This window comes from Paroedura picta, chromosome 7 (assembly GCF_049243985.1).
Source record: "Paroedura picta isolate Pp20150507F chromosome 7, Ppicta_v3.0, whole genome shotgun sequence".
Taxonomy (NCBI): domain Eukaryota; kingdom Metazoa; phylum Chordata; class Lepidosauria; order Squamata; family Gekkonidae; genus Paroedura; species Paroedura picta.
In genome coordinates, this window is record NC_135375.1 from 13,786,586 (window position 1) to 13,813,426 (window position 26,841).

The 26,841-nt window shown below is 47.3% G+C and overlaps 1 protein-coding gene across 2 annotated transcripts; it reads left to right on the forward strand.

The window, feature by feature from the left end:
• Window positions 1-805: 805 nt before the first annotated feature.
• On the forward strand, window positions 806-25,502 carry LOC143842091 (tetraspanin-36-like). 2 transcript variants are annotated; one of them, XM_077346779.1, is made up of 7 exons: window positions 806-1,039; window positions 11,176-11,367; window positions 16,657-16,731; window positions 17,758-17,853; window positions 19,748-19,903; window positions 21,024-21,107; window positions 23,020-25,502. In XM_077346779.1, the coding sequence occupies exons 1-7, from the start codon at window positions 980-982 to the stop codon at window positions 23,101-23,103; spliced, it is 747 nt and encodes a 248-aa protein (XP_077202894.1). In that variant the 5' UTR covers window positions 806-979; the 3' UTR covers window positions 23,104-25,502. The 2 variants fall into 2 exon arrangements, with proteins under 2 accessions (XP_077202894.1, XP_077202892.1); XM_077346777.1 differs by lacking the exons at window positions 806-1,039; window positions 11,176-11,367 and adding an exon at window positions 13,619-13,904.
• The last annotated feature ends 1,339 nt before the right edge of the window (window positions 25,503-26,841 follow it).

The following is a 26,841-nucleotide window of genomic DNA, read 5'->3' on the forward strand; positions in this document are numbered from 1 at the left end:
CCCATGCATGTTTTAGCAGTGTCTAGGTCAGTCTTTCTCGACTTTTTTTACCATTGAGATGCTGCAGAAACGATCTTCAGGCTTCGAGAAACCCCAGAAGAGGTGCAATCCTGCAGAATATAGCTGGGAAGCAGAACAATTTAGAGTCCCACTGCACCTTTAAGACCAACAAACTTTTATTCAAGGCATGAGCTTTCATTAGATACAATACCATGGAACAAAAGTAATCAGTTCAAACTTATAGGTCAAGTGTGAGAGTAACAACATACAACATAAGGAAAATGGTTAGCAGATTCCAGAGATAAATAGGGAAAAATCAGCAATTTGGATTTTGTTGGTATTCACTTGAGATTGAATTGCATGGGAAACGTTTGTTGTGCAAGAAATAGGTCTACATTAAGAGAATGGTGGGCAAATAGATACTTTGACACCCGACCTATAAGTTTGAACAGATAACTTTCATTCCATGACATTGTACCTGGGGAAGTGAGCGTGCCCACGGAAGCTCATACCTTGAATAAAACTTTGTTGGTCTTAAAGGAGCAATTGGACTCTAAATTCAGACCAACCCATCTTGGGGACAGCACATCTACTGCTTTCCCCCCCTCCCCACACCACAACCACAACCACAACCACAACCCTGCGAGGTAGCCTAAGTCCGGCCGCCCTCCAAACCCGCTTCCTCGGGAGCAAAGCCCTCGGAAACGGCCTCGCCTACTCGCCGCAGTTCGGTAGCCCCTCTCCTCCGCTGCCGCGCCTTTCGAAGCTTTACGGTAGCCCTGGGAGTCACAATCAGCGCTGAGTCCTGGGGAGGCGCATGGAGGGTGTGCATTGTGCATGGCGGAGCATGTGACCGCGGGAGGGGAGGGGAGCGTCATGTGAGCACCAGCGGAGCCCTGCTCAGAGCGCCAGAGGTGCGGGAGCGCTGCGCGTGTGTGTGTGTGTTTGTGCGGGCGCCAGGTGGGGACCCTCGAGCGAGATGGACTGCGGCGTGATCACCTCCAAGAGCGTGCTGCTCCTGATCAGCCTCATCTTTTGGGTAAGCGCCGTTCTTCAGGCTGATGCGTCTTTGGCTGGGAGAGCGTCGTGATGCTGTGGGCTGGTTTACTGCTGGTTGATTCTCTCCTGCACAGCGGTAGTCCAACTGCGGCCCTCCAGAGGTCCATGGACTACAATTCCCATGAGCCCCTGCCAGCTGGCAGGGGCTCATGGGAATTGTAGTCCACGGACCTCTGGAGGGCCGCAGTTGGACTACCCGAGCTGGTGGTGGGTGCCCAGGGCGTGGTCGGAGGGTCTCCACACCTTGAACTTTGTTGGGCTTCGAGGTGCCGCTGGACGCACATTTTGTTCCGCTTTTGACTTGGTTTCTGGGTTTCTGGGATCAGACCTTAAAAGCTCCAGGTGTGAAAAGCTCCAGGTTGAGTTTCCTCCGGAGCAATTCCGGGGCTTCCAAGGAGGCAGGAGCAGAAGGGGACCTTTACCTGCTGGGGATTATGGTTTGGGCTTGCCTGATTTCGTCACCGCTGAAAGCTAAGCAGGGTCGGCCCAGGTGAGTCCTAGGATGGGGGGCCACCAAGGACGTCGGGGGTCTCTGCGCAGGCAGTGGTCAGCCACCTCTCTCTTGTCTTTTGCCCGGACCTGGGTGGCTCAGGCTAGCCAGATCTTGGGAGAGCTTAGAAACTAAGCAAGCAATTAGTACTTGAGTGGGAGACCCCCAAGGAAATCCAGGGTTGCTATGCCCCCCTTGGCTTCTCCCTTGCCATGACCTCAATGGCCCAGGGTAGCCCATCTCAGAATCTAAGCAGGGTTAGTTGTTGGATGGGAGACCACCAAGGGAATCCAGGGTGCCTATGCAGAGACAAGCAATGGCCAACCCACCTAAGCTAGTCTCTTGCATTGAAAACCTTCTTGAGTTGTGTGTGCACCTCCCCCCCCCCCCGAAGATTTGGTTTGCTTATTACTACTAATAATAATACTAAGAACGATATAAGAATTGCAGTTTTGATTAGGTTTCCCTTTTTGAATTCGATTTTTCCATGATCTATAGGGGTAGTCAAACTGCGGCCCTCCAGATGTCCATGGACTACAATTCCCATGAGCCTCTGCCAGCGTTCGCTGGCAGGAGCTCATGGGAATCATAGTCCATGGACATCTGGAGGGCCGCAGTTTGACTACCCCTGATCCATAAGCTGAACTAAGCAGCGGTTGCTGAACAGAGAAAAACAGTGGTCTACAAAGCAATTTCGTTCTTCTTCTCAAGTGTTCAGGGCGACATAACACGGCTTACAATGACCCTAAGATGGTTTCAGCCGTGAAGATCTGCAGTAAAAGGATTTGATTCGAGGTCAGTGGCGTCTTACGGACCAACAAGAGCTTCCAGGAGACTTGTGTCTCAGATTGGAGTTTGAGAAGACAACTGTGACTCTCAAACGTTTAGATCAGGGGTAGTCAAAACTGCAGCCCTCCAGATGTCCATGGACTACAATTCCCATGAGCCCCTGCCAGCTGGCAGGGGCTCATAGGAATTGTAGTCCATGGGCATCTGGAGGGCTGCAGTTTGACTTCCCCCCATTTTAGACCCTAAAGCTCTCGTTGGTCCCTGACGTTCTACTGGCTTCAAATCTAACCACCCCGAGAGGTGCCTGGCTGGCTCAGAGGAGTGAATGATTCATCTAGTCGAACATCCTGTTTCTCACAGTGGCCAGCCAGTTGCCCTGGAGGCCCAAACAAGTAGGGCAGGGAGGCTGAGGTCCTCTCAAATTGCTCGTATTCAGCATCTGGCTACCTCTGAATGTAGAAATTCCCTTTAATCACTGGATAGCCATGGGCCAGTGGACTTTCGTGAAACCCTGGGGTTTCTTGATGGCCCTCGAAGGGTTTCCCGAACGGGTGGGTGTTAATGAATTTTTAAATAAATTTCTAAAATTTGTCAAACATTTATCGGGCGATATGAACCTATATGGTCATGTCGATCTGCCCTCCCTCCTAAAATGGCCAATGATGGGCCTGGAGGGAGTGGGGCCCTGGGTGGGCGTGTCCATAGCTCTGCTTCCCAACCATATTCTGCACGATTATGCCACTTCTGGGGTTTCTCAAAGCTTGAAGAATGTTTCAGGGGCTTCCCAATGGTAAAAAAAAGTCTAGACAGACTGCCCTATGCCTATCTAATCTCCTTTTCAAAACCTTGCTGCTATCGCTAGGTTTCCTGGCAGCGAACACTGCTTTATTGACTTTTACTTTTTTAGTTGCTTTACTTTATTGACCTTACTTTTACCTGGTTAGCTTTCCTTCTGTTTGCTTTGTTTACTCATCACGGGCTTCCTTTGTCTGCCCTGAATCAATTTCCTGTCAGCTGCTTAATTCTAGTAGGGTGGGAGAGGCAAAAGACCCCTCCATGAAACTGTGGCCCTCCAGATGTCCATGGACTGCAATTCCCATGAGCCCCTGCCAGCGTTCACTGGCAGGAGCTCATGGGAATTGTAGTCCATGGACATCTGGAGGGCCGCAGTTTGACTACCCCTGTATCTATACCCTTTGCATAGTTTCCAAGACTTCCCCCTTGTCCCCTCTCAGACACACTTTATTGCTAAAACAAAAAAGCCCAGACTCTTTAGCTGTTCTCCAGCCCTTTAATCATCTTGTTGCCCCCTTCTTCTGCTCCTCAATATCCTTTCAAAAGATACAGCAACCAGAACTGTACACAGCGTCCCAAATGTGGCTACATCCTAGATCAGACTAGATAGGTTAGGCTGAGATTATATAACGTCCAAAGTCACCTAATAAGCTCTGTTACTGATTTGAACTCGGGTCTCCCTGGTTTCACTCTAGCATTCAAGCCACTCATTGTGGCCTTGTTGCCAGTGTGAATGCATAACTTGAATGGACAAGACAGCAGCCACCCTGTTTGATTCTCTGTGCTTTCCTCTCTGTCTCCTCTTGCGTACCACTGGGGAGGGGGATGGCTTTTTGCTGGATTTTTAGATTTAAAAGTTTAATACCACCAGTTTTAGGTAAGAGCCTTCATAAAGCTCAGCGGGTGTTTGGTGTCATGGAAGGAAATTGGTGGCGGACACCAGTTCTTCTATGAGCTATGAGACTGTGTGCTTTCTGGATACACTTTGACTCCTGAGTTTGTAGAAAGATTGGAGCTAAACTGGGAAACTGTATCTCCAAGTCAAAGTCAAAGCACCTTTACTGGCATAACCATAACAAAGCATTTGTGTTAAAAGACAAGGTTTTTCAATTTCCAGTTCATTTAAAGAAAATCCTAGAGGAACTTTGCAATAGCTGTATCTGGTGACAAACTATGAATGAACATGAACGCTTATAACTAAGTAAAACTTTGTTGGCCTTGACTCAAACTTTATTCAGGGAGAAACTGTGGAGACAAGGTGGAGGATGAAGTCACATGGATACCTGCCAAAATTCCTACTCCAGTTTGAGAGCCAGAGAAAAGAAAATGGTTCCTGTGCTAACAATCCCAGTGTAAAAACGTTTGTTTTCTCTAAAGAGCAGACATAGAATTAGGCTTTGTGTAGGGCCCCAAATGCACTCAAATTTTGGCAAGCCCACTGGATGAACTTTTTACCCATTCAGATGCAGAGATTGCAACCTACACCCAAACCTCTGTGTGTTGGGGGGGAACTGAAGCTAAATTTAAGAGTCTTTTCGCATGACAGCTCAGGTTTTTACAGAGACAGTGGGAGGAAATTCTATTTGCATGTTTAAAAAATTGTTTTTTGACATTTGCTTGCTTTGCTTTCTTAACTAGGGTTGTTGCCTTTTTTACCATCTCATAAACACTTAATAGAGATGGGCCCAAACTGAGATGGCGAACTAAGGTTTGTCATCAGTTGTGGTTGATTTATGGTTCTTGAAGCAATGTTTGCGAATGGAAGAACAGCCGCGAACTTTCATGAATTTTGTTGCAGTTTGCGGGGAAGAGCAGAAAGCAGGGGTTTAAACCCCTGCCTTTTGTTCTCCACCAAAAAACAGCTGCGCAGGTGTTTGGTTTCAGTGGCCCCCTGCTTTCCGCTCCCCGCGGGGAGCGGAAAGCAGGGGTTTAAATGGTTCACGAACTAAGACAGATTGGGTCAGCTTGCAAGCCAGCCTCCTGGTTCATTTGGTTTGGTGTGTGGTTTCAAGCACAAACTGAACTGCAAAAAATGTGTTTCGTGCCCATCCCGAGGCTTGATACACACAAACCAGGCCAGGGAAAACTTGTCCTGCCATTGTTATCTCCATCACTGGAAAAGCTTCATTTGGCAAACACAGAAGTGCAGCTAGCAAAAATAAAGCAAGGACTCATTTATCTAAAAGAAAAATCATTGCACTTACCAGCACACAGCACGTGTGAGTGTGTTCTAATACGTCATGTGTATATTATTCTGGCACAGTTCATGCATCTTTCATAAGCAGAAGTTTTTCTACACTGCAATTGTCCTTCTTAGCTAATCCTTCCATCAGCGTGGTGTAGTGGTTAAGAGCTTCTAATCTGGCGAGCCAAGTTTGATTCCCCACTCCTCCACATGCAGCCTGCTGGGTGACCTTGGGCTAGTCGCAGCCCTGATGGTGCTGTTCTCACACAGCAGTAATGTTAGGGCTCTCTCAGCCTCACCTCCCTCACAGGGTGTCTGTTGTGGGGAGAGGAAAGGGAAGGCAAATATAAGCTGAGACTCCTTCGGGTAGAGAAAAGCAGCATATAAGACCAACTCTTCTTCTTCTTCTTCTTCAGTAATATCAGGGCTCTCTCTGCCTCACCTACCTCATGGGGTGTCTTTTGGGGGGAGAGGAAAGGGAAGGCGATTGCAAGCCACTTTGAGACTCCTTCGGGTAGTGAAAAGCGGGGTATAAAAACTTCTTCATCAACATCTACCTTGCCAAAGTGCTGGGAAAGGCACGGGCATTTGCCAACACAATGTGAACACACTTTTTCCACAGAGTGAAGCAAATCATAGCTGCTGTGTGAAGACAGGATATCCTGTGCTCAGGTGGGAGTGAAACACAACCACTCTGTCAAATACAGAAACAGGATTTCGAGACGTTGCATCACCCGACGATGCTAAACGATGTCTTGTGAGTGCCCTGGGACGGAGGTTGATTTCCCCTTTTCGTGATAAAATTCATGAAATCAGTCCAGCCACGTGGTTTCACTCCCATGACAGATTGTTCTTAATGAGGAAGTTGGGCTGAGGGAAGACACTTCCTCATTTTGTAATGAATGGAAATTTCGGCATTCAGGCTGGTTTGTGTGTAACCGCTTAAGAACACAAGAAGAGCCCTACTGGATCAGGCCAAGGATCCATCGAGTCCAGCATGCTCTCTCACTCAGTGGCCAACCAGTTCCTTTGGAGGGCCAACAACAGGGCACAGAAGCTAAGGGCTTTCTCTGATGTTGCCTCCTGGCCCTGGGATTCAGAAGTTCAGAGCCTCTGAACATGGAGGTGCCCCTCAGCCCCCATGGCTGGTAGCCACTGATAGGCCTGTCCCCCATAGTTCTGGCGAATCCCTTTTTAAATCCATTTTAGCCTGTGGCCATCAACACATTTTTTTTACGGTAGCAAATTTCACATTTCAAAAGAAGGATTTCCTTTTCTCCACGCTGCATCTACTGCTCACCGGCTTCATTGGATGGCCTCGACTTCTAGCATTTAAGGAGAAAAACTTTGGTCAACTCTCTGTACCCCAAGCATAATTCTATAAACCTCGATCATGTCTCTTGTCTAAATGGACTCTTCAGCCTGTCCTCATAAGGTAGGTGCTCCAACCTTCTCACCTTGGTCGCTCTCTTGTGTACTTTCCCCAGCTTTGTGATATCCTTTTTGCAATACGGTGACCTGAACCGTACCCGATATTCCACGTGAGGCCGCTGTGGCTCAGCGGAAGAGACTCTGCTTCCTGTGCGGAAGGTTCCTGGTTCAATCCCTGCTGTTTCCACTTAAAAGGATCAGGCGGAAGGTTCCAGGTTCAATCCCTGCCATTTCCAGTTTTAAAAAAATCAGAGGAGCTGCCAGTCTGAGTCGTTAATACTGACCTTCATAGACCAAGGGACTGATCCAGTCTAGGGCAGTGTCATGTGTGTATGTACCATGGATCTGTATAGGGGCATTGTGATTTTGGCTATTTTATGTTCAAATCCTTGCTGACAGCCAAGCAGAACGAGAAGCCTGATAAATGCTGGCTGTCATCTTGCTTGAGACATGAAAGACAGTTTTAGGTACATTAGGCCGGGCAAGGAAGTTTATAGCTCTGTGTAAACCGAGGCAGCTTAATCCCCCCTCCCATTTACAAGGTTGTTCTGTGGGATGCAAGATGACCTCAGTTCTGCAGGTGTTTCATCGGCAACTGGTAGAAGCCAATCCCTCTTATCACCATTCCAAGGCCAGCAGGCTGTTTTGGATAATTGGTGATGGGAAAAATCTGAATGCTTGCATAGGGAGGAGGAAGGAAGGAGCAAATGGTGGTGTAATAGCCTAGTATCTTCTATCATTTGGGACCTCTGAAATATCTGGATATTTGAGGGTGGAGCTTGGGGATAGGGTTGGAAGGTACATCGGACCAGCTGGCAAGGGATGGGGTGGACTTACTGGCTGCAGGGAGGGAAGAAGCTTGGGAAAAAGCAATATTTGTACGTCACCTGGAAGTGACATAGGGACATTGGTGGTGTTGGGGGTGACACTCTGGTTTTGGGGCAAAGCTCTATGGTAGAATTAGCTTTGTACCATAGATTTTCCCCCAAAACCAGAACGTCCAACTTCACTGATGCCCCAACGTCACTTCTGGGTGACGTAAAAGCACTGTTTTTAATCCAGGTTTCTTTCCTGTGTGTGTGTGTGTGGGGGGGGGGGGGATTTCCCCCTTTTTTCTTAAACGTCTGAATTGGGGGGGGGGGAGTCCCCAGGCCCCAACTGGGGACTGGCAACCATATGGGAAGGACAATATAGTGGGGTACAGCACTAAAGCAGCCATGTTCTCCAGGAGATCTGATCTCCGTAGTTCAGAGATGAGCTGTAAATCCAGGAAATCCTCCGGTTCCTTTTTCTCTGGGCTGGACCCAGCATCACCAGGTACTATAAGTGGATCTACCTGATGCAAGATACGTGTAAACATTATAAGGAAGAACCCCTGTCTGTTTTTGTACGCTGAAAGGCTGAACGCAGTAAGGACATGGTAAGACGTAATTAACTGGAATCCAGACGTAATTAAAAGCAGTTTGTCTGTTTTCTTTTCTTGATTACTTCTAATTACATCTTACTGTGCCCTTCCTGAATGTACTGGTCCTTTGAACCTTCTGTTTTCAACTATTTTACACAACACACACAATGTTAACTTGTCTCCCCCTGCCTGGGGCAGAGGCCCCTGACCTCTTTTTGAGCCTGTGGGCATCTTTTGAAATCTGTCACAGCATGGTGGGCCCAACCACATAATGGCTGCCACATTCGGCTGCTGGTAACCTCCAGGGTCTACAATTGGCCTACAGGCACCGGCCACTTTGGCAGGTGGGCTTTATAGGATTATACCCCATTGAAGTCCCTCCCCAGGCCCCGTCCCCTCTCAGGCTACCACCCCCCAAATCTCCAGGCATTTCAGATCCGGACGCTGGCCACCCTCTTGCCGCAAGAGATGCAGCCAACCACAAAATGTCAGGGTGTGGTGGTGACAGGTGCCTCTTGACATTTCAGGCAGATGCTCTCCTTAACAGGATACCTTTTAAAAGGAACATATTGTTTAAACATATTTTCTTGCTCACGCACCACTTACCTTCAGGGGACATCATTATGACGACTGCCACCAAACCCGGTTTGTTTTAAATCTGCACGGCCAGTCAGAATTCCTGCTCGGCAAAAGCCAAAACTGGCCATGCCCGCTTTCTAGAAATGCTTGGTGGGCACCGTGTTGGGGACCCTTGGCCTAGGGGCAACCCATTTCTTGCATGTAATGTGCAAAAAACGGTTTGGTCTTTAAAGCACCGGAGGATTCTTGTTTCTTAAGGGGGGGTTATTTTTAGTTTATTAGGCCATTCTCGCTGAGATTCAAGACAGATTATGAAATGAGGTTAGATTCAGGGGGGGGGGAATCTATGGATATTGTCGGGTTTGGACGGTCTCAGGCAAATGCTGGTAGAGGAGCTCCCTTTTGCAGGCCCTGCGGAATTGTGGGAATTCATGTTTATTTGTTTATTTTTTATTTTATTTTTTTGTATTTATATACCGCTCTCCCCGAAGGCTCAGGGCGGTTTACATGAAACAACAAAATGGTACAGGCAACATCATTCTAGTAACTGTAAGGCGGTAACAACAACAATAGCATTAACATAATAACAATAACAATAATAACATTAAAGGAAGGTGAAACTGCAAGAGCCTTAGCTCAACTCATACTGAGTTGTCTTCTCGTGTGACTGAAATATGATAGCTTCAGTTTAGTCATTTTAGCTCCTAGACCAAGAGGGGCCAAACTGTCCATGCACTATAATTTCACAGTTTGGCCACCTGTGTTCTAGAGCGAGTTTAGGCTGGATTGGACCTAGAAGCTACTCATTTGTCTTTTTGGCGTCCACGGACAAACGTCAGAACCAGGCAATGGCCGTTCAGTCCTTATTTCCTTAAATTCTTTGAGTCAAAGCCTCTTCAGCACTTGATAGGAAGCTGATTTTGGAAGAAGTGATGAATATGGGCCTAGTGGAATAGATTCCTCACAGCTGCTGGTGTGGCTTTGCTATAAATAAGTAAACTTCTCTTTTCCTGTGGAGAACTGGGGCAGGGGGCTAGGAGTCAGAAATAGCATTTCTTCTCCAGATAGCTCTGTTCCACGGGTAACAGAAACCATGAGGAAATAGCGCTGCCGTTATCCTTGTTCAGTTGTGTAAATTCTCATGTTATTATTTGCTTGCTTCTATAATCTGTCGGCTGGTTCTGGTCCCGCATTGGCAGAATCCTCAGCCAGCAAATATTTCTTATTCCTAATAAATAGCATAACATTAATAAGTGTAACTGGTTTAAATGGTTTTAACTGCGGAGGGGGGCAATGACAGTGTGTTTTAGTGGCGTTTTAAGATTTTCAAAGTTTTTATTGTAAAATTATTTATTCTGTCGTAAGCCTAGAAAGCGAAGGAAATAAACAAACAAACAAGCAAAGCAAATAAATAAGCATTGATGTCTTCAAACTATACTGCACAGATTTCATGTTCCTAGAATTACTAACCTCCCCGGAATATTGGAATATCTTGCTGTGTGCTTCTCTGGGAAAAGGTCCCAAATGAGAGGTGATTTCCTAGTCTTACAGGTGATTATATGGCCTAGGTGCCTACAGATGATGCAGTCCCTTGTAAGTGTCCGGAACCTTCAATTTGCCGTGTCATGCAGAGGAGAGAGGGGGAAGTGGGAAATGGGATTTTTAAAAACTGACTTTGTACAATGCAAAATCTACACATCTGGGCTCCATATTTGCATTGCACAAAAATCCCAAACCACTACTGTCCCCCAGTGCTGTCCCCAAATCCCCAGGTGCTTTCTCACTTTGTAGAAAGCACCTTCGTATATCCCCTTCAATTCTATTTTTACCTCTTAGAAAAACCCTGAAGGCGTTGAAGTGGAGGGCAAGAAGCCGCCTTGCTTCCTTCCTGCCTGAGCACCAGGCTCTTTCTCTTCCTTCCCTTTGTACAAAAAACATCCTTAGCCCTATGACGTGCTGGAGCCAGGTTGCATTTCGCAACCAAGTGTCTCTGCAGTGCAGGCAGAGCAGGGTGTTTTCTTCTTTTGTACAGTTAGAATCATAGAATCATAGAGCTGGAAGGGGCCATACAGGCCATAGAATCATAGAGTTGGAAGGGGCCATACAGGCCATAGAATCATAGAATCATAGAGTTGGAAGGGGCCATACAGGCCATAGAATCATAGAGTTGGAAGGGGCCATACAGGCCATAGAATCATAGAATCATAGAGTTGGAAGGGGCCATACAGGCCATAGAATCATAGAATCATAGAGTTGGAAGGGGCCACACAGGCCATCTAGTCCAACCCCCTGCTCAACGCAGGATCAGCCCTAAGCATCCTAAAGTTGCTGCACACTCTGTACCCCATTTTTGTATTTTTGGCTCTTACCACCTGGAGGCTGGCCACCCTCGCCAGAGAGGTTTTCGAAACAAACCTGTTGTGTTTTGTTTTGCATTGGAAGGCTGCTGGAGCGGGACTTGCATATGTCGGCGGTTATGTTCTGAACACCTCGAAGACCTACGACCCCTTCCGTCAGGACCAGTATGTCCTCCTGCCGGCTGTCATTATCATCGGCGTCGCCGTGGTGATGTTCATCATCGGCCTGCTCGGATGCTGCTCCACCCTTCGTGAGTCCCGGATCGGGTTGGGAGTTGTAAGTACTTTATCCCTACCCCCACCACCACCACCTTCGAGATACCCTGTTATAATGTCGGTTTGGGACTGTCCTAGAGCGCAGGTTGGCAGACTGTGGCTCTCCAAATGTCCATGGACTACAATTCCCATGAGCCCCTGCCAGCACATGGACATGCTGGCAGGAGCTCATGGGAATGGTAGTCCATGGACTTCTGGAGAGCCACAGTCAGGCCACCCATGTCTAGAGGGATAAGCCGGATTAGTCTGTTGTTTTAAAAAGAGGGGGAGAGAGATTCAATATAGGGCTGGCTGTTCCCAGGTGAGGGTGGGGTATCCCCCAGGTTGGAGCCCTGCCCCCCTTCAGGGCTATCAGAAAGCAGGGGGAACTTCCCCTGCCCCCCTCCCTCCCAAAAAAACAGCCAGAAATAAATGCAACATGGCTACATCACCCGGAAGTCACATCGGCACTTCAGTGACATGGGGGGGACACTCTGGATTTTGGCCGAATCTCTATAGTAGAAGGCTCATTCTACCATAGACGTTTCGTCCACTAACCATAGTGTCTCCCTAACATGCCCATGTCACTTCCTGGTACCATAATCACATCGTGTATATTTCTGGCTTCTTCACTTCTGGTTCCCGATAGGCTCAACACTTTCAGCTCAAAAGAACATCTAGGAGACGAAATGTTCTTTTGGGCTGAGAAGACTGTTTGACTGTTGTGAAGGATTATATTAGGATGATTGTAAAGGTGAGGCTAAGAGCCTCTTGTGGCGCAGAGTGGTAAGGCAGCGATATGCTGTCTGAAGCTGTCTGCCCATGAGGTTGGGAGTTCGATCCCAGCAGCCGGCTCAAGGTTGACTCAGCCTTCCATCCTTCCAAGGTCGGTAAAATGAGTACCCAGCTTGCTGGGGGGTAAACGGTCATGACTGGGGAAGGCACTGGCAAACCACCCCGTATTGAGTCTGCCAAGAAAACGCTAGAGGGCGTCACCCCAAGGGTCAGACATGACTCGGTGCTTGCACAAGGGATACCTTTACCTTTTAAAGGTGAGGTCCTTTGTACTGGGCACCTATTTAGACCTTGTCCTGTGTGGTTTCTTGAATCCACTGAAGAAGCAGGCGTCTGGTGAAATGGAAGTTTACCGGATCTTTGTGTGGACAGCGGTGTGACATCTGAAAAAAGATACAAACAGCAATTTTGTTTTGACTTTCGTTTTGAGAGGGGACATGATACCGCTCTTTATTTGAAAGGTTGTCACTTGGAGGAGGGCAGGATGCTGTTCCCATTAGCTGCAGAGGAAAGGACGCGCAGTAATGGGTTTAAACTACAATGATATAGGCTAGATATCAGGAAAAAAATTTTCAGTCAGAGTATTTCAGCAGTGGAATAGGCTGCCTAAGGAGGTGGTGAGCTCCCCCTCACTGGCAGTCTTCAAGCGAAGGTTGGATACACACTTTTCTTGGATGCTTTAGGATGCTTTGGGCTGATCCTGCGTTGAGCAGGGGGTTGGACTAGATGGCCTGTATGGCCCCTTCCGACTCTATGATTCTGTGATTCTGTATCATTTCCCCAGTGTTCTAAAAAATGTAATATCATTGTAAAAGATTTTGATTGTGTGTGGATTAATCATATAGGGTTTCCTGGTAGAGTGATCTCTGGCTTAGTGTGTTAGCCAAAAAACTGAAAAAACCTAACTGAAAAACAGTTAGGACCCGAAATGTTGGATGTCTGTACAATGTAAATGATAAAATTATATAAACATTGATTGTGTGCAACTTCTCAAATGCAGGAATTAAAAACATACCCGAAGAAGAAGAGTTAGTTCTTATATATGCCGCTTTTCCCTACCCGAAGGAGTCTCAAAGCGGCTTACATTTGCCTTCCCTTTCCTCTCCCCACAACAGACACCCTGTGAGGGAGGTGAGGCTGAGAGAGCCCTGATATCTTGGTCAGGACAGCTTTCTCAGTGCCGAGGCGAGCCCAAGGTCACTCAGCTGGCTGCATGTGGAGGAGCGCAGAATCAAACCCAGCATGCCAGATTAGAAGTCCGCACTCCTAACCACTACACCAAACTGGCTAAAAGCATTTTACACAGGTTTCTCGGCATGACTTTTATGTCATGTTGATGTTTAGAGCCAACACAGGGGCTTGTTTAAGGGCCTGAAACGGCCTGCCCCACAACCTGCCCACTTGTGCCCGGCTGTTCCCTGGGCGACCGGCCACTGATGCAACAGTCCCTGGGTAGGATTGTTCCCCCCCCTGCAATGGGAGGGGGGCAAACAGGCCCCTCCCATGCAGCCAGGAGGAGGAGTCGTGGCTGCGATGCTCGCCAAGGTCTTCTTAAACCCTCGCAGACATGGCCTGAAGAAGGTTCCCCTGTTTTGTGTCGAAGGGCTTGCGGAGGGTGAAAAAGATGCTCATACTAAAAAGTGGCGGGCAGAAGAGGAGGAGCAGGAACATCGTACAGAAAAGGTCTCCTCCCCTTCCCCATGGAGCCCCTGGGAACAAGAGGACACGCAGCTCTGGTGGAATGGCTGGTACAGGCGGGCAAAGGTGGGTTAGGCTGAGGGGGGAATGACTGGACCGTGTGCACCTAGTAAGCTTCGTGGCAGCTGGGGATTTGAACCTGAGTCTCATAGAATCATAGAGTTGGAAGGGACCTCATGGGTCATCTAGTCCAACCCCCCGCACTATGCAGGACACTCACATCCCAATCGCTCATCTACTGTAATCTGCCACCCCTTTGCCTTTACAGAATCAGCCTCTCCGTCAGATGGCTATCTAGCCTCTGTTTAAAATTTTCGAAAGATGGAGAACCCACCACCTCCCGAGGAAGCCTGGTCCACTGAGGAACCACTCTAACCGTCAGGAACTTCTTCCGGATGTTTAGATGGAATTTCTTTTGAATTAATTTCATCCCATTCGTTCTGGTCTGTCCCTCTGGGGCAAGAGAGAACAATTCTGCTCCATCCTCCATATGGCAGCCTTTTAAATACTTGAAGATGGTTATCAGATCTCCCTCTCAGTCGTCTCCTCTCTAGGCTAAACAGACCAAGCTCTCCCAACCTTTCTTCATACGTCTTGGTCTCCAAACCCTTCACCATCTTTGTTGCCCTCCTCTGGACACGCTCCAGTTTGTCAACATCCCTCTTCAACCGTGGTGCCCAAAACTGAACACAGTACTCCAAGTGAGGCCGAACCAGAGCAGAGTAAAGCGGTACCATCACCTCCCGTGATCTGGACACGATACTCCGTTTGATACAGCCCAAAGCCCCATTGGCCTTTTTAGCCACCGAGTCACACTGCTGACTCATGTTCAATGTGTGGTCTACTAAGACTCCTAGATCCTTTTTGCACATGCTACTGCCAAGACAAGTCTCCCCCATCCTATATTGGTGTGGATGGTTTTGCCTACCAAAATGCAGAACTTTACATTTGTCCCTATTGAACTTCATTTTATTCAGTGTAGCCCACTTCTCGAGCCTATCAAGATCATCATGTATCCTGTTGCTGTCTTCAGTTGTGTTTACTACCCCTCCCAGTTTAGTATCAATTACAACTTTATTAAGTATCCCCTCTAATCCCTCATCCAAATCATTTATAAATATGTTGAACAACACAGGCCCCAGGACAGATCCTTCGGGTTCTCCACTTGTCACTCTTTTCCAAGAAGATGCTGAACCATTAAACAATTACCCTCTGGGTAATTGTCTCATCCTGATCCTTGTCTAGCACACTAAACCCAGTTGTCCTCAGCCTTTTTGAGCCCACAGGCCCCTTTGGGATTGTTTGGTGAGAGCCAGTTTGGTGTAGTGGTTAGGAGTGTGGACTTCTAATCTGGCATGCCAGGTTCGATTCTGCACTCCCCCACATGCAGCCAGCTGGGTGACCTTGGGCTCGCCACGGCACTGATAAAACTGTTCTGACTGGGCAGTGATATCAGCGCTCTCAACCTCACCCACCTCACAGGGTGTCTGTTGTGGGGAGAGGAAAGGGAGGGCAAATGTAAGCTACTTTGAGCCTCCTTTGGGTAGGGAAAAGCGGCATATAAGAACCAACTCTTCTTCTTCTTGTGACAGAGGGCGGCTGGTGCAAATAGAAACTGGGTGTCGTGGGAGATGGAGCACTCCATATTGTGACTGCTTCGAGAAGATCATGGGGCGTGGTGGGTGCCCACGGGCACCACGTTGGGGACTCCTGCTCTAGCTTCATTGGCTCCCCCTTCCCCTCAGTAGAAGTCCCTTTTTCCTTGGCCTTGGTTATCTTAAACCTGTGAAGCTCCAGAGCAGGCTAAATAGCCGCACCTCATACGTTCCTGTTGCCCATCATCTTGTTATTTGAGCAGACATAATGTTCTTCTACCAGAAAAAGAAGAGCTGGTTATTGAGAGCTTTCAGGACTGCCCTAGCCCTGACTTTTGCCCCATATGGTAGTCAGTGTAGTCAGGAAGTTGGGGAATCTTTGGTGAAGAGTTATCTCCAGCAGAGGATACTGTCCTCATGCACCATAGCCTGACCCAGGCAGCAGGCATGATAGAAGCCACAGGTGAATAGGCACCTCGGAAGGGCAAAACTCCAGCCCCAGACAGGCCAGTCTATCAGTAGGGTGAGTGCTAAATTGTCCGGACCAATGTCTGAGAGACACAGCTCACTTCCCTTTCTTCACCTAAAAGTTTGTATTTTTGGTGCTTGGTGGGCCACAGTGGGAGGGCCTCCGGAGTTCTGGCTGGTGGACCTCCTGATGGCACCTGGGTTTTGGGACACTGTGTGACCCAGAGTGTAGGACTGGATGGGCCCTTGGCCTGACCCAACATGACTTCTCTTATGTTCTTAAGAGCAGAGGTTCATGAGTGGCTATTAGCCATAAGGTTTAGATGGAATATTGTACCTGGGGCAGTGATGTTTGGTATCTTTTGTGCTTGGGGGGCCACAGTGGGAGGACTTCCAGAGTTCTGGTCCCATTGGTGGATCTCCTGATGGCATCTTGGGTTTGGCCACTGTGTGACACAGAGTATTGGACTGGGTGGGTCACTGGCCTGACCCAACATGGCTTCTCTTATGCTCTTATATCTGGGGCAGGGATGCTCTGTATACTTTGTACTTGGTGGAAGGCCACAGTGGGGGAGTTTCTGGATTTCTGGCCCTGCTGATGGACCTCCTGATGGCCCCTGGGTTTTGGCCACTGGGTTACACAGTGTGGGCCATTGGCCTGATCCAACATGGCTTCTCTTGTTTTCTTAAGTCCAGAAGGATTCCAACTTTTACATCTAGGTTTTCTGAGCTGTCTCCTATTTCCTCCTTTTCAGTTCTTGTTCATCATCCTGCTGATCTTCATTGCCGAGGTGTCTGCATTCGTGCTTGGATTCATTTATAGATCAAAGGTGGGTGCAAATGTCCGTATCTTACTCTGTTTTGAAGAACAGCTTTGCCACTGAGGAAAATATTTTGAAAATGGGTGTTACTGGATGGCACTTTGGTGAAGATTACAGATAAATCTGAAACAAGAAAAACAGACAAGAATAATCTTTTGTTCATTGGCTTACTGTTTACTTTAAATGCATTCTGCTCAGCCCCTGTTTAGGATTCTTTGTGATTCCCGCCTGGAAGTTGGCATCCCTGTGTGTGAATGGCAAATAAAAAGGACAAGAAACTTATTTCATTAAACATGGATAGAAATACTACCACTTATACAATGATCAAAAGATCTTAAAGCAACATAAATTCATCTACCGGTCCAGTTCTTAAACAGACTGGAAAATATTCAGAGCAGTAGAGGCATGCATGTTAAGTCACAACACACTCAATAATCTAACCATGTTACAATTCTGAATCGAATTGCAGAGGGCTGCAGGAGAACTGTGCACTTCCCATGCCGGAGGCTTGATTGTACTGGGAAATAAGAGTTGTTATGACTGTTTTGGTCTGTTGACACTGTTAAAAATAGTTTGATGTATGCTTCCAACTTTACTGGTTCTATGTACATCATAGTGTGGGGCGGTATATTGAATGAATGAATGAATGAATGAATGAATGAATGAATGAATGAATGAATGAATGAATGAATGAATGAATGAATGAATGAATGAATGCCCCGCTTTTCACTGCCCGAAGGAGTCTCAAAGGGGCTCACAATCGCCTTCCCTTCCTCTCCCCACCACAGACACTATGTGAGGTGGGTGAGGCTGAGAAAGCTCTAAAAGAACTGATCTGCAAGAACAACTCTAACAGGACTGTGACTAACCCCAAGATCATCCTGCTGGCTGCATGTGGAGGAGCGGGGGATCAAACCCAGCTCGCCAAATTAGAGCCCGCCTCACTTAACCACCTCACCAAGCTGGCTCTCTTGGTGAAATAAGATGTTCAGTTTGGAGATCGATTTATAAAACGGACGTTCTTTCCCATTACAGGTTGAAAGTGATTTCCGTCAACCGTTGCAGCATGTTTTCCAGGAGTATGATGGGAAAAATTCTCAGTCTCACGCCATCGACTATTTACAGGACGAGGTAGGAGAACGTGCCACGTTTTAGAATCACTGCAGCTAATTGCCTGTGCTGGAAATATAACTCTCAGAAAGATAGGGCATAAATAAAGTAATAAATAGATTAAAATGGGTAGCCGTGTGGGTCTAAAGTAGCACAATCAAATCAACTGGACTCTGATTTTAAAGTAATAAATAGCTGTAAATATGAATTTGCTACTTTATCTGATAGTCGTAGCTCCAGTTTTTCTCCAGATATTTGTTTGCCAATAATTAATGGCAGGAAATTAGGAGACAAATAAAAATGAAAACAATCTAACACTTATCGTAAACTAAGGGCCACAGTGTGGTTCTTGTAGGTGGGAAAAGGTGGGACTTTTGCCCAGCCAGGGTTTCTGATTGGCCACTGGACTTTTAATTGGCTGCACAGGGGTTTTTTTTAATGTTGGTTTGGCTGCAGCTAGCACCACTGCATTCAGATCTTCCCTGTATGACTAGAGGTAAGCTATGGCAGCCATTTTGTCACTGGTTCCGCCTCCTGTGGCAGCCATTTTGTGGCTGCAGCTACCATGCTATGTCAGAGTATTGGAGGAAATTCACTTCCCACCGCCAAAGTGGTGATGGGCATTTCTCTGGGCATGCACGAAAAGTAAATAAAATCCACCAGCTGGTTCTTAAAATGGTTGTGTATGAACCGTCATACAAAAAAGAAAAAAACTATTAGAAACCTGCTACTAAAACAGATTACAAAGGTTATTTGAAAGGGGCCAATGTAAATAGAACGCTGGGAGCTTTACCATGCTGGTTTTGACTCTGGGTTTTGCAGGGAAGGGACTAGCTCCATTTTGACCAGGTGGCTACACCCGGTCTTCATATTGGAGTGTGAACAATTCTGAAAGCCTCCAGCTATGCTGCACACGTGCTGGGAATGAAAAGAGAATTCATGCATACGGCAGCAAGCTTGGATAATCTGGTTTTCAGGGGACAATTGACAACTGGAATATTTATAGAGAGAGGGTCGGTATTTTAAATCTTTGCTCCGGCAATGTTAGCATTTCTCAAATGTGTTAAGCAGGGGAGCACATGGATAAAGCCGATGTCATTTTCTAGAGTGCCTAGCTTGATTTTATAGCTTGATTTCTGTTTCGGTTGGCATCAGTAACTCTGTAAAAGGTCATTGTCAAAACAGGGGGCGGTCAGATGGTTTAGGGAAACATGAGGTCGGAGACTATCTGGCAAAATGTATGGGAACTTGGCTGAGTAAACAGAACTGTTGGTAGTTTTTCAGAGCTATAATTTTTTTAAAAAACTACAGAGTTCCTTTGGGCAGAGTCTTCAGGAAATCATCAATATGCCACATGTTCACAAAATATATTTATCCTTCACTTTTAACTAATTGTACTTATACTGATAAAAAGGTATACACTAATCTACAGACATCTGCGCATGTCTAAAAAGTTGTTTGTATTAAAAGCTTGTAGCTAATGCAAGATGTCATAGTTCCGCTGTGTATCACATCGGTCAGACTGCACCTGGGGTCATGTGTACAGTTCTGGTGACCTCCAGATCATTACCACTGAATAGGCTGCCTAAGGAGGTGGTGAGCTCCCCCTCACTGGCAGTCTTCAAGCAAAGGTTGGATGCACACTTTTCTTGGATGCTTTAGGATGCTTTGGGCTGATCCTGCGTTGAGCAGGGGGTTGGACTAGATGGCCTGTATGGCCCCTTCCAACTCTATGGTTCTATGATTCTATGATTCTATTAATTCCCCTTTATCGCAATAAAGTTCTGTCTACTTCTGCCATCTCCCTGGCGTGTCCTTTGTTGGACGTTGGCGCCCCAGGCAATCAGCCCCATTTGAGTAACAGTGGCAGGGATCTGACCTCTGCTCTTTGCTTCCATCCATTCTGCCCTTAAAGCTTCAGTGCTGTGGAGTCGGCAACTACACGGACTGGATCGGCAGCCGCTGGTACAATACCTCTGGCAACCACAGCATTCCTGCAAGCTGCTGCAAGGAACAGTTTCGTAAGAACTGCACAGGATCATTGGGCAAGCTGCAATATCTAAACACTGAGGTAAGGGCACATTGTATCAGGAAAATACATCTTCTTAACAGTGAGCAAGACACTTCAAGCCAAAGATAGGAGGAATTCTGCTCCTTATTGCTCCTTATGCTAAGGTAGCCCGGACGGCGTTTCTCCATCTACGCCAAGCTCGGCTACTAGCACCCTACCTGCCCCTGGAACACCTGGCCACTGTGATCCATGCAACGGTCACTTCTAGATTAGACTTTTGTAACTCGTTCTATGCGGGCCTACCCTTGTCCCTAACCCGGAAGTTACAGCTGGTACAGAATGCAGCTGCACGGGTCCTCACTTAATCACCATGGAGGTCCCATATTCAGCCTCTGCTGAAGCAGCTGCACTGGTTGCCAGTTTGTTTCCGGATTAGGTTCAAGGCTTTGGTATTAACCTTGAAGGCTATACGCAGCTTGGGTCCTGCATACTTGAGGGTCCGCCTATCTCCTTATGCCCCTCGCAGGGCACTTTGCTCTGTGGGTAAGAATCTGCTGATGATTCCAGGACCCCGGGAGGCACGCCTGGCCTTGACAAGGGCCAGGGCCTTTTCAGTCCTGGCCCCTACCTGGTGGAATGAGCTCCCTGAAGAGCTGCGGGCCCTGTCGTAGACATGGCGAGCCTGTCCCTGAGCCCGGCAGAAGGCCGTGGAAAGCTCCGCAGCCACCCAGAGGCTTCTGCCGGGCCCTGGGACAGCCACGCCACGTCGTGATCGTGGAGAGGCTGCCCCTGGGCCCGCCAGAAGCCCAGGGCAGCCTCCAGAGCCAGCTGCCGCCGCCCCCTTCTACCGGGTCCAGGGCCAGGTTTGCCACGCCATGGACGCAGCGAGCCTGCCCCTGCCCCTGCCCCCCCAGAAGGCCCCTGGAAGCTGCGGACCAAAAGCGGTCATACAAATAAAATAATAATAATGATGATGATGATGATGATGATGATGATGATGATGATGATGATGATGATAATCTTCTAGTATACTTCCTGAAACAGGTATGAATACCGATGTGACGTCCATAGTCCTGCCCCTTGCTAGCCTTGATGGTGCTCTTGGACTTTTCTCCTGCGATGGACAGACTAACTTGGCGACCCGTCTTGATCTTTTCTCTCCCCCTGTCTCCCCGTTTAGGGCTGCGCAGACAAAATGGTATTTGCCATCCAGAGCGTTCTCAGCTACGCGATGTTGGTGGTTCTGGGATTCGCCATCGTGAAGGTATTTCATCACAAAGTTTACATTTGGGCGGTCCCCGTTCTCCGGGCGGTAGTTACCTTTCTAGTGGGGTCAGTGGCAGGAGGAAAATGAGACACTGTGTGAACATGGGTTAACCAAGTGTTATCTGTCCTTCGTCTGGGTTCCTTCCAGCCTTACCATTTTAGAAATGATGCATGAGCTTGTGGCTACTAGTCTGAGCACACGAAGGCTTCCTGGGCAGTTTGACGTAGGAGGCCACAGTCTCCTAGCCAAAAGCAGCTTGAGAAAATTGGGGGGCACTTTTGGTTTGTCAGCTACCCCAGCGATCCCCAACCTTTTTATCACCGGGGCTGGTCAACGCTTGACAATTTTGCTGAGGCCCAGGGGGGTAGTCTTTTGCTGAGCGACATTGCGTCCACCTGAGCCCATGGGACTGCCTAAGTTCCCCGAATCTGCATTGCTGTCAGATGGCCACCTAGCTTCCGCTTTAAAAAAAGGAGAGCCCACTGCCTCCCGAGGAAGTCTGGAAGTCCTTCCTAATGCTCAGGCAAAAACCCTTTCCATTTAATTTCACCTAATTTAATTTCACCTAGTTTAGGATGCTTAGGGCTAATCCTGCGTTGAGCAGGGGGTTGGACTAGATGGCCTGTGTGGCCCCTTCCAACTCTATGATTCTATGATTCTATGGCCTGTATGGCCCCTTCCAACTCTATGGTTCTATGATTCTAATTGATTCATGGGAATGGTAGTCCATGGACATCTGGAGGACCACAGGTTTGACTACCCCTGACACAGAGCATTGGACCAAAAGGGCCATTGGACTGATCCATGGACAACTGGAGAGCTATATTATGGCCAACGCTGATCCAAACCATCTTACCCTGCCCTTAACAGCCCCGCTCAGTTCCTTGGTGGAATCAGTCCATCTCATGGGGAGGCCTTCCTCTTTTCCCCCTGCTGCCTCCAACTTTTCCTAACTTTTCCCCCAGGATTTTCTTTTCCAGTGTCTTTTGTCTTCTCATGACGTGACCAAAACACAAGGGCAGGGGTAGTCAACCTGTGGTCCTCCAGATGTCCATGGACTACGATTCCCAGGAGCCCCTGCCAGCGTTCGCTGGCAGGGGCTCCTGGGAATCGTAGTCCATGGATATCTGGAGGGCCGCAGTTTGACTACCCCTGCACAAGGGGCTCAGTCAAGACATCTTCTCATTTTGTAGTCACTCCTAGGACGAAAAGTTAAGCTGCCATGAATTCTGTGCATCTTTATGGTGCCCCTTTATCCTTGCTTTTTTCTACAGTTGGGGCAAAATAATTATTTTTATAACCTGCCCTTCCCGGTTGGCTCAGGACAGGAAACAACAGGATTCGTACATTTAACTTTACATAGATGAAGTGTTTAAAAGCAGGGGTAGTCAACCTGTGGTCCTCCAGATGTCCATGGACTACAATTCCCATGAGCCCCTGCCAGCATTTTCTGGCAGGGGGCTCATGGGAACTGTAGTCGATGGACATCTGGAGGACCACAGGTTGACTACCCCTGTTTAAAAGAACACATTTAAATTAAATCATGTTAACTCAGTTGTATTAATTTATGTTCCCAATCCCCCTTAACCGAATAGGGGGAGCCTGATTTTGCTGGGTGGTAGGTGTTTTTGTGGACAGAGCTGTGGGTAGGGAAACCAGTGTCTTTTGGTGTTAATTTCCCAGCCTCATCCGTAAGCCTGGCGGAACAACCCTGTCTTGCAGGCCCTCTGGAACTGCCCTGATCGTTCCACCAGGTTGGAGCCAGAACAGAAAAGATCCCTGCCTCTGGTTGAGGCCAATTTTACTCACACCCGTTTCGGATTGTAACTCTCTGAGTGTGGACGTGAACGCAACCCATGGTGAAAATTTGATTTTAAAAAATTCATTTGTTACTTCCTTCTCGTTTTAGTTCTTTGGAATGATGAGTATTTGCGTGCTGACCTGCCGGAGAGATAACGGTTATGACCGGTTGCATTCCGGAGTGTTTGCTTGATGGTGCTTGGGACCAAACAGACTTGGGAAACGGCTCCCCGGTTGCTTGCTTCGTAAAACCGGCTGAAATCTATTCTCGAACAGAAAGAGGATTGCATTCACTTTGAAAAGCTTATTAAAAACACGTGAAACGGCAACTTTAGTTGACGTATCCGCTGGTGGTTCGGCTTGAGAACGCTCAGATGGGTATCGGAACGTGCGGAATATCTTTCCTATGAAAATGCAGCAGATGGAGCCATACACCAGAAGAGAGAGTTGAACTTCTACCCTTCCAATATTCGACGCACGACTCTTTAAAATTTCCCTGTATTTAAAGAGATGACTTGCAGAAGTACCTAACGCTTTGGATGTCTCTCCCCGGAAACTGTGAAATGCCACCAGCTTCTATTTGTCGTGTCGAATGCCTAAAATCTGACCCCTTCTGACAATCCCTGATGAATTTTGTGGATGCACCTTCCCGGTTCTTTGATCATGCAAGCAAATGCTGAGGGATGGCAGGTGATCGTCGACATTTGGTGTTCTCGCTTTTGGTTGCTCTGACGGTCTGTTGGACATCCTTGAATTTCGCCTGGGGTTCTCAGCATTCAGGAGTGAATGTCCATATTCACCTGCTTTCCAATACCTACATCGCTTAGATTGCACAGGTGTGGCAAAGAACATGCAAGAATCTTGCTGAAGACCAAAAGCCTCTCGATTCCCACAGGGGCTAGCCAGTTGCGCCCAGGATGTGCACAGGCAGAGTGTGCTTGTGTCTTTCCCTCCTGTTACCGCCACGGCGACTGGTATTCAGAGGCTGATCTCCCCCCCCCCCCACCGCTGAAGTTCTGTTTAGCTATGATGCTAACAGCCTTTTATGGACCTGCCCTTTATAATTTTCTTACATCTCTTTTTTAGGGCCATCTAAAAGTTCACTGCATCTTGTGGTGGGGAGTTCCGCAGATTGATTTTACATTGTATTTCCCTTTGCAAGTCCTGAAGCTGTACCCCCCAAAAAAAAACCCCACTTTTAATGCAGCTGATTAAAAGGTGTTCACCAGCACGGGTAGACCAAATAAGCCAATGGATAGGCCGATATTATTCTCTGATGTGAATTTCCTTCATCTTCCAGAGGGTTGGACTAGATGACCCTACAGGTCCCTTAGAATCATAGAATCATAGAATTGGAAGGGGCCATACAGGCCATCTAGTCCAACCCCCTGCTCTACGCAGGATCAGCCCTAAGCATCCTAAAGCACCAAAAGTATTGGAGCTTCATCTTCAGGATCTGGCCTTCTAAGGAGCAGTCAGGGCTGATCTCCTCTAAGACTGACCGGTTTGTTCACCTTGCAGTCCAAGGGATAACACTCTTGCTTCCTCTGTTTCCTGGCACCATCCCTGTCAACAGAACAAATGCAAAGATCAACGGCGTAGCTGAATGGGAAGCAACGCAAATGAGCAAAAACAATGCATCCTTCCCAGTCTAGAGCATCCCCCCCCACACACACACACACATACATACACACAGCTAAAATTAGGGCAGGATACTGTTGGGCTAGCAGCTTTCCCTCCATGCCACGTATTAAGAGGCCAACAAACAAAAAACAGAGTACACAGTAAATGGAAGGCAGAAAGGGAGTGGTGTAATCGTGATTGTGAAACTATTGTAAATAATGCTTCCAAGAGTGAGAGCTTGTCTTATTACATTTTCCCCCTTCAATTATTTGGGCTCACTGTAGAAGCCACCTTGCGAATTGGGGAACTACCAGATCCGTGTTGGGACATCAGCTGGAACTGGGATGCCCTGTTGCCTGGTTTAATTTTCATTTCACACTTGTTAAGTTGTTGTATTATTACACACAAATTTACCAAGTATTGTTTGGTTGTTATGATTGCCTTTATAGAATCATAGAGTTGGAAGGGACCTCCTGGGACATCTAGTCCAACCCCCTGCACTATACAGGACACTCACCACCCTATCGCTCATCCAGTGTAACCTGCCACTTCCTTGAATTCATGATAAATGACTATTTTGCACTTTTGAAAGCATTTTTCACTATGGTTTCAGAGATTACCCAGCTCCCCCTTTGTTCTCACACATTAAGATGCCAGCAAAAGTACAATACACTTTTTCTCCAGGCCTGTTGGCAAGCTTGCTTTCAGACATTCAACTTAAAAGAATCAACAGCCTTTTGAAAGGGTATCTCTCCAAAGATGCAACTGGGGGCTAATTTAATGCAGAATGGTGTTTTGCGCTGTTTTGAGGGTAGAAGACTTACCGACACGATGTAAGACAAATAAAATGAGAGGCTTGAGTTTTGGGGTTTTTTTTTAGAATAACTGCTTTAGTTTCTTGAAGATTAACAGGATAACAAAAAGACATGATTTGGTTCTTTGTCTTAAATAAAAGTCATTTTACTTTAATGATGCAGTCTTGTGTTACTTTTTTAAAAAAGGGATGCGAAATTTCTGAAAAGAAGTTTTTCTACCTGAAACTGTTTTAAAGACTGCTGTGTGTGTGTGTGTGTGGGGGGGTATTCTTCACTTCCCCCTTCTTGCAGATGTTTCCTATTCCTGCCAAACAATAAAAAAGCCAATTGTATGCAAGAAGAAGCAGAGTTGGCTTTTATACCCTGCATTTCATTACCCAAATGAGTCTTAAAAGTGGCCTACAATCGCATTTCCTCCCTCTCCCCTTGACAGCCATCTTGTGAGATAGGTGGGGCTGAGAGAGCTCTGAGAGAACTGTTGTATCCTCAAATTCTGACTTTTTGAGGCTCCACTCCCAAATCTCCAGGAATTTCCCACCTCAGTGTTGGCAACCCTACAAATGGACTTTACGTCCACGGGTGACATTGTGTCTGCAGCTTAGAGGCGCTGGGAGACCAAGCCATTAACTATCCCTGAGAGCTAGCATGTAACGGTTAAGAGTGGTGTGACCTCTAACCTGAAGAGCTGAGTTAGTTCCCCACTCCTCCATATGCAGCCAACTGGGTGACCTTGGGATCCTCGTGGTTCTCTTGTGTGTGTTCTCCCAGAACAGTTCTTTGAGAGTTCTCTCAGTCCCACCTGCCTGTTACAGGGAGAGGAAGGGAAGGTGATTGTAGGCCACTTTGGGACTCCTTCAAGCAGTGAAAAGGGGGGGGGGGGTATAAAAAACCAGCTCTTCTCTTCTGAAACTTCTACTTGAGGTGAGATGGCTACGGTATGCAGAAGTTACCTAGTCCTGCTTCATGTAGCGTTCAGACTATAGTTACCGTGAAAATCCGTTTAAAAAACTTCAGAGAAGATGTGCAATTTTTGGATCATTGAAGGTGCCATGTTTTATATTTGGCTTTTGGTTCAGTTCTGTTTTTAGACTTCCAGTCCATTCGACACCCGGATCCTATTTCATTCTATACTGAATGCCCCATTTTATGCATCTTTCTGACTCACACTACATGATCCGCCTAGAGCAGGGGTAGTCAACCTGTGGTCCTCCAGGTGTCCATGGACTACAATTCCCATGAGCCCCTGCCAGCGTTTGCTGGCAGGGGCTTCATGGGAATTGTAGTCCATGGGCATCTGGAGGACCACAGGTTGACTACCCCTGGCCTAGAGGACCTGTGAGAAAGGCAAACGGTCAACAAAATCTTAATTTCTCTCTGTGGTTTCAAGTTAGATTCAGGTGGGTCGCCCTGTTGGTTTTGAAGCAGAACAAAGTCAATGGCACCCTTTAAGACCCAACCAAATTTAATCCTTGGTGTAAGTTTTCCTGTGTAGA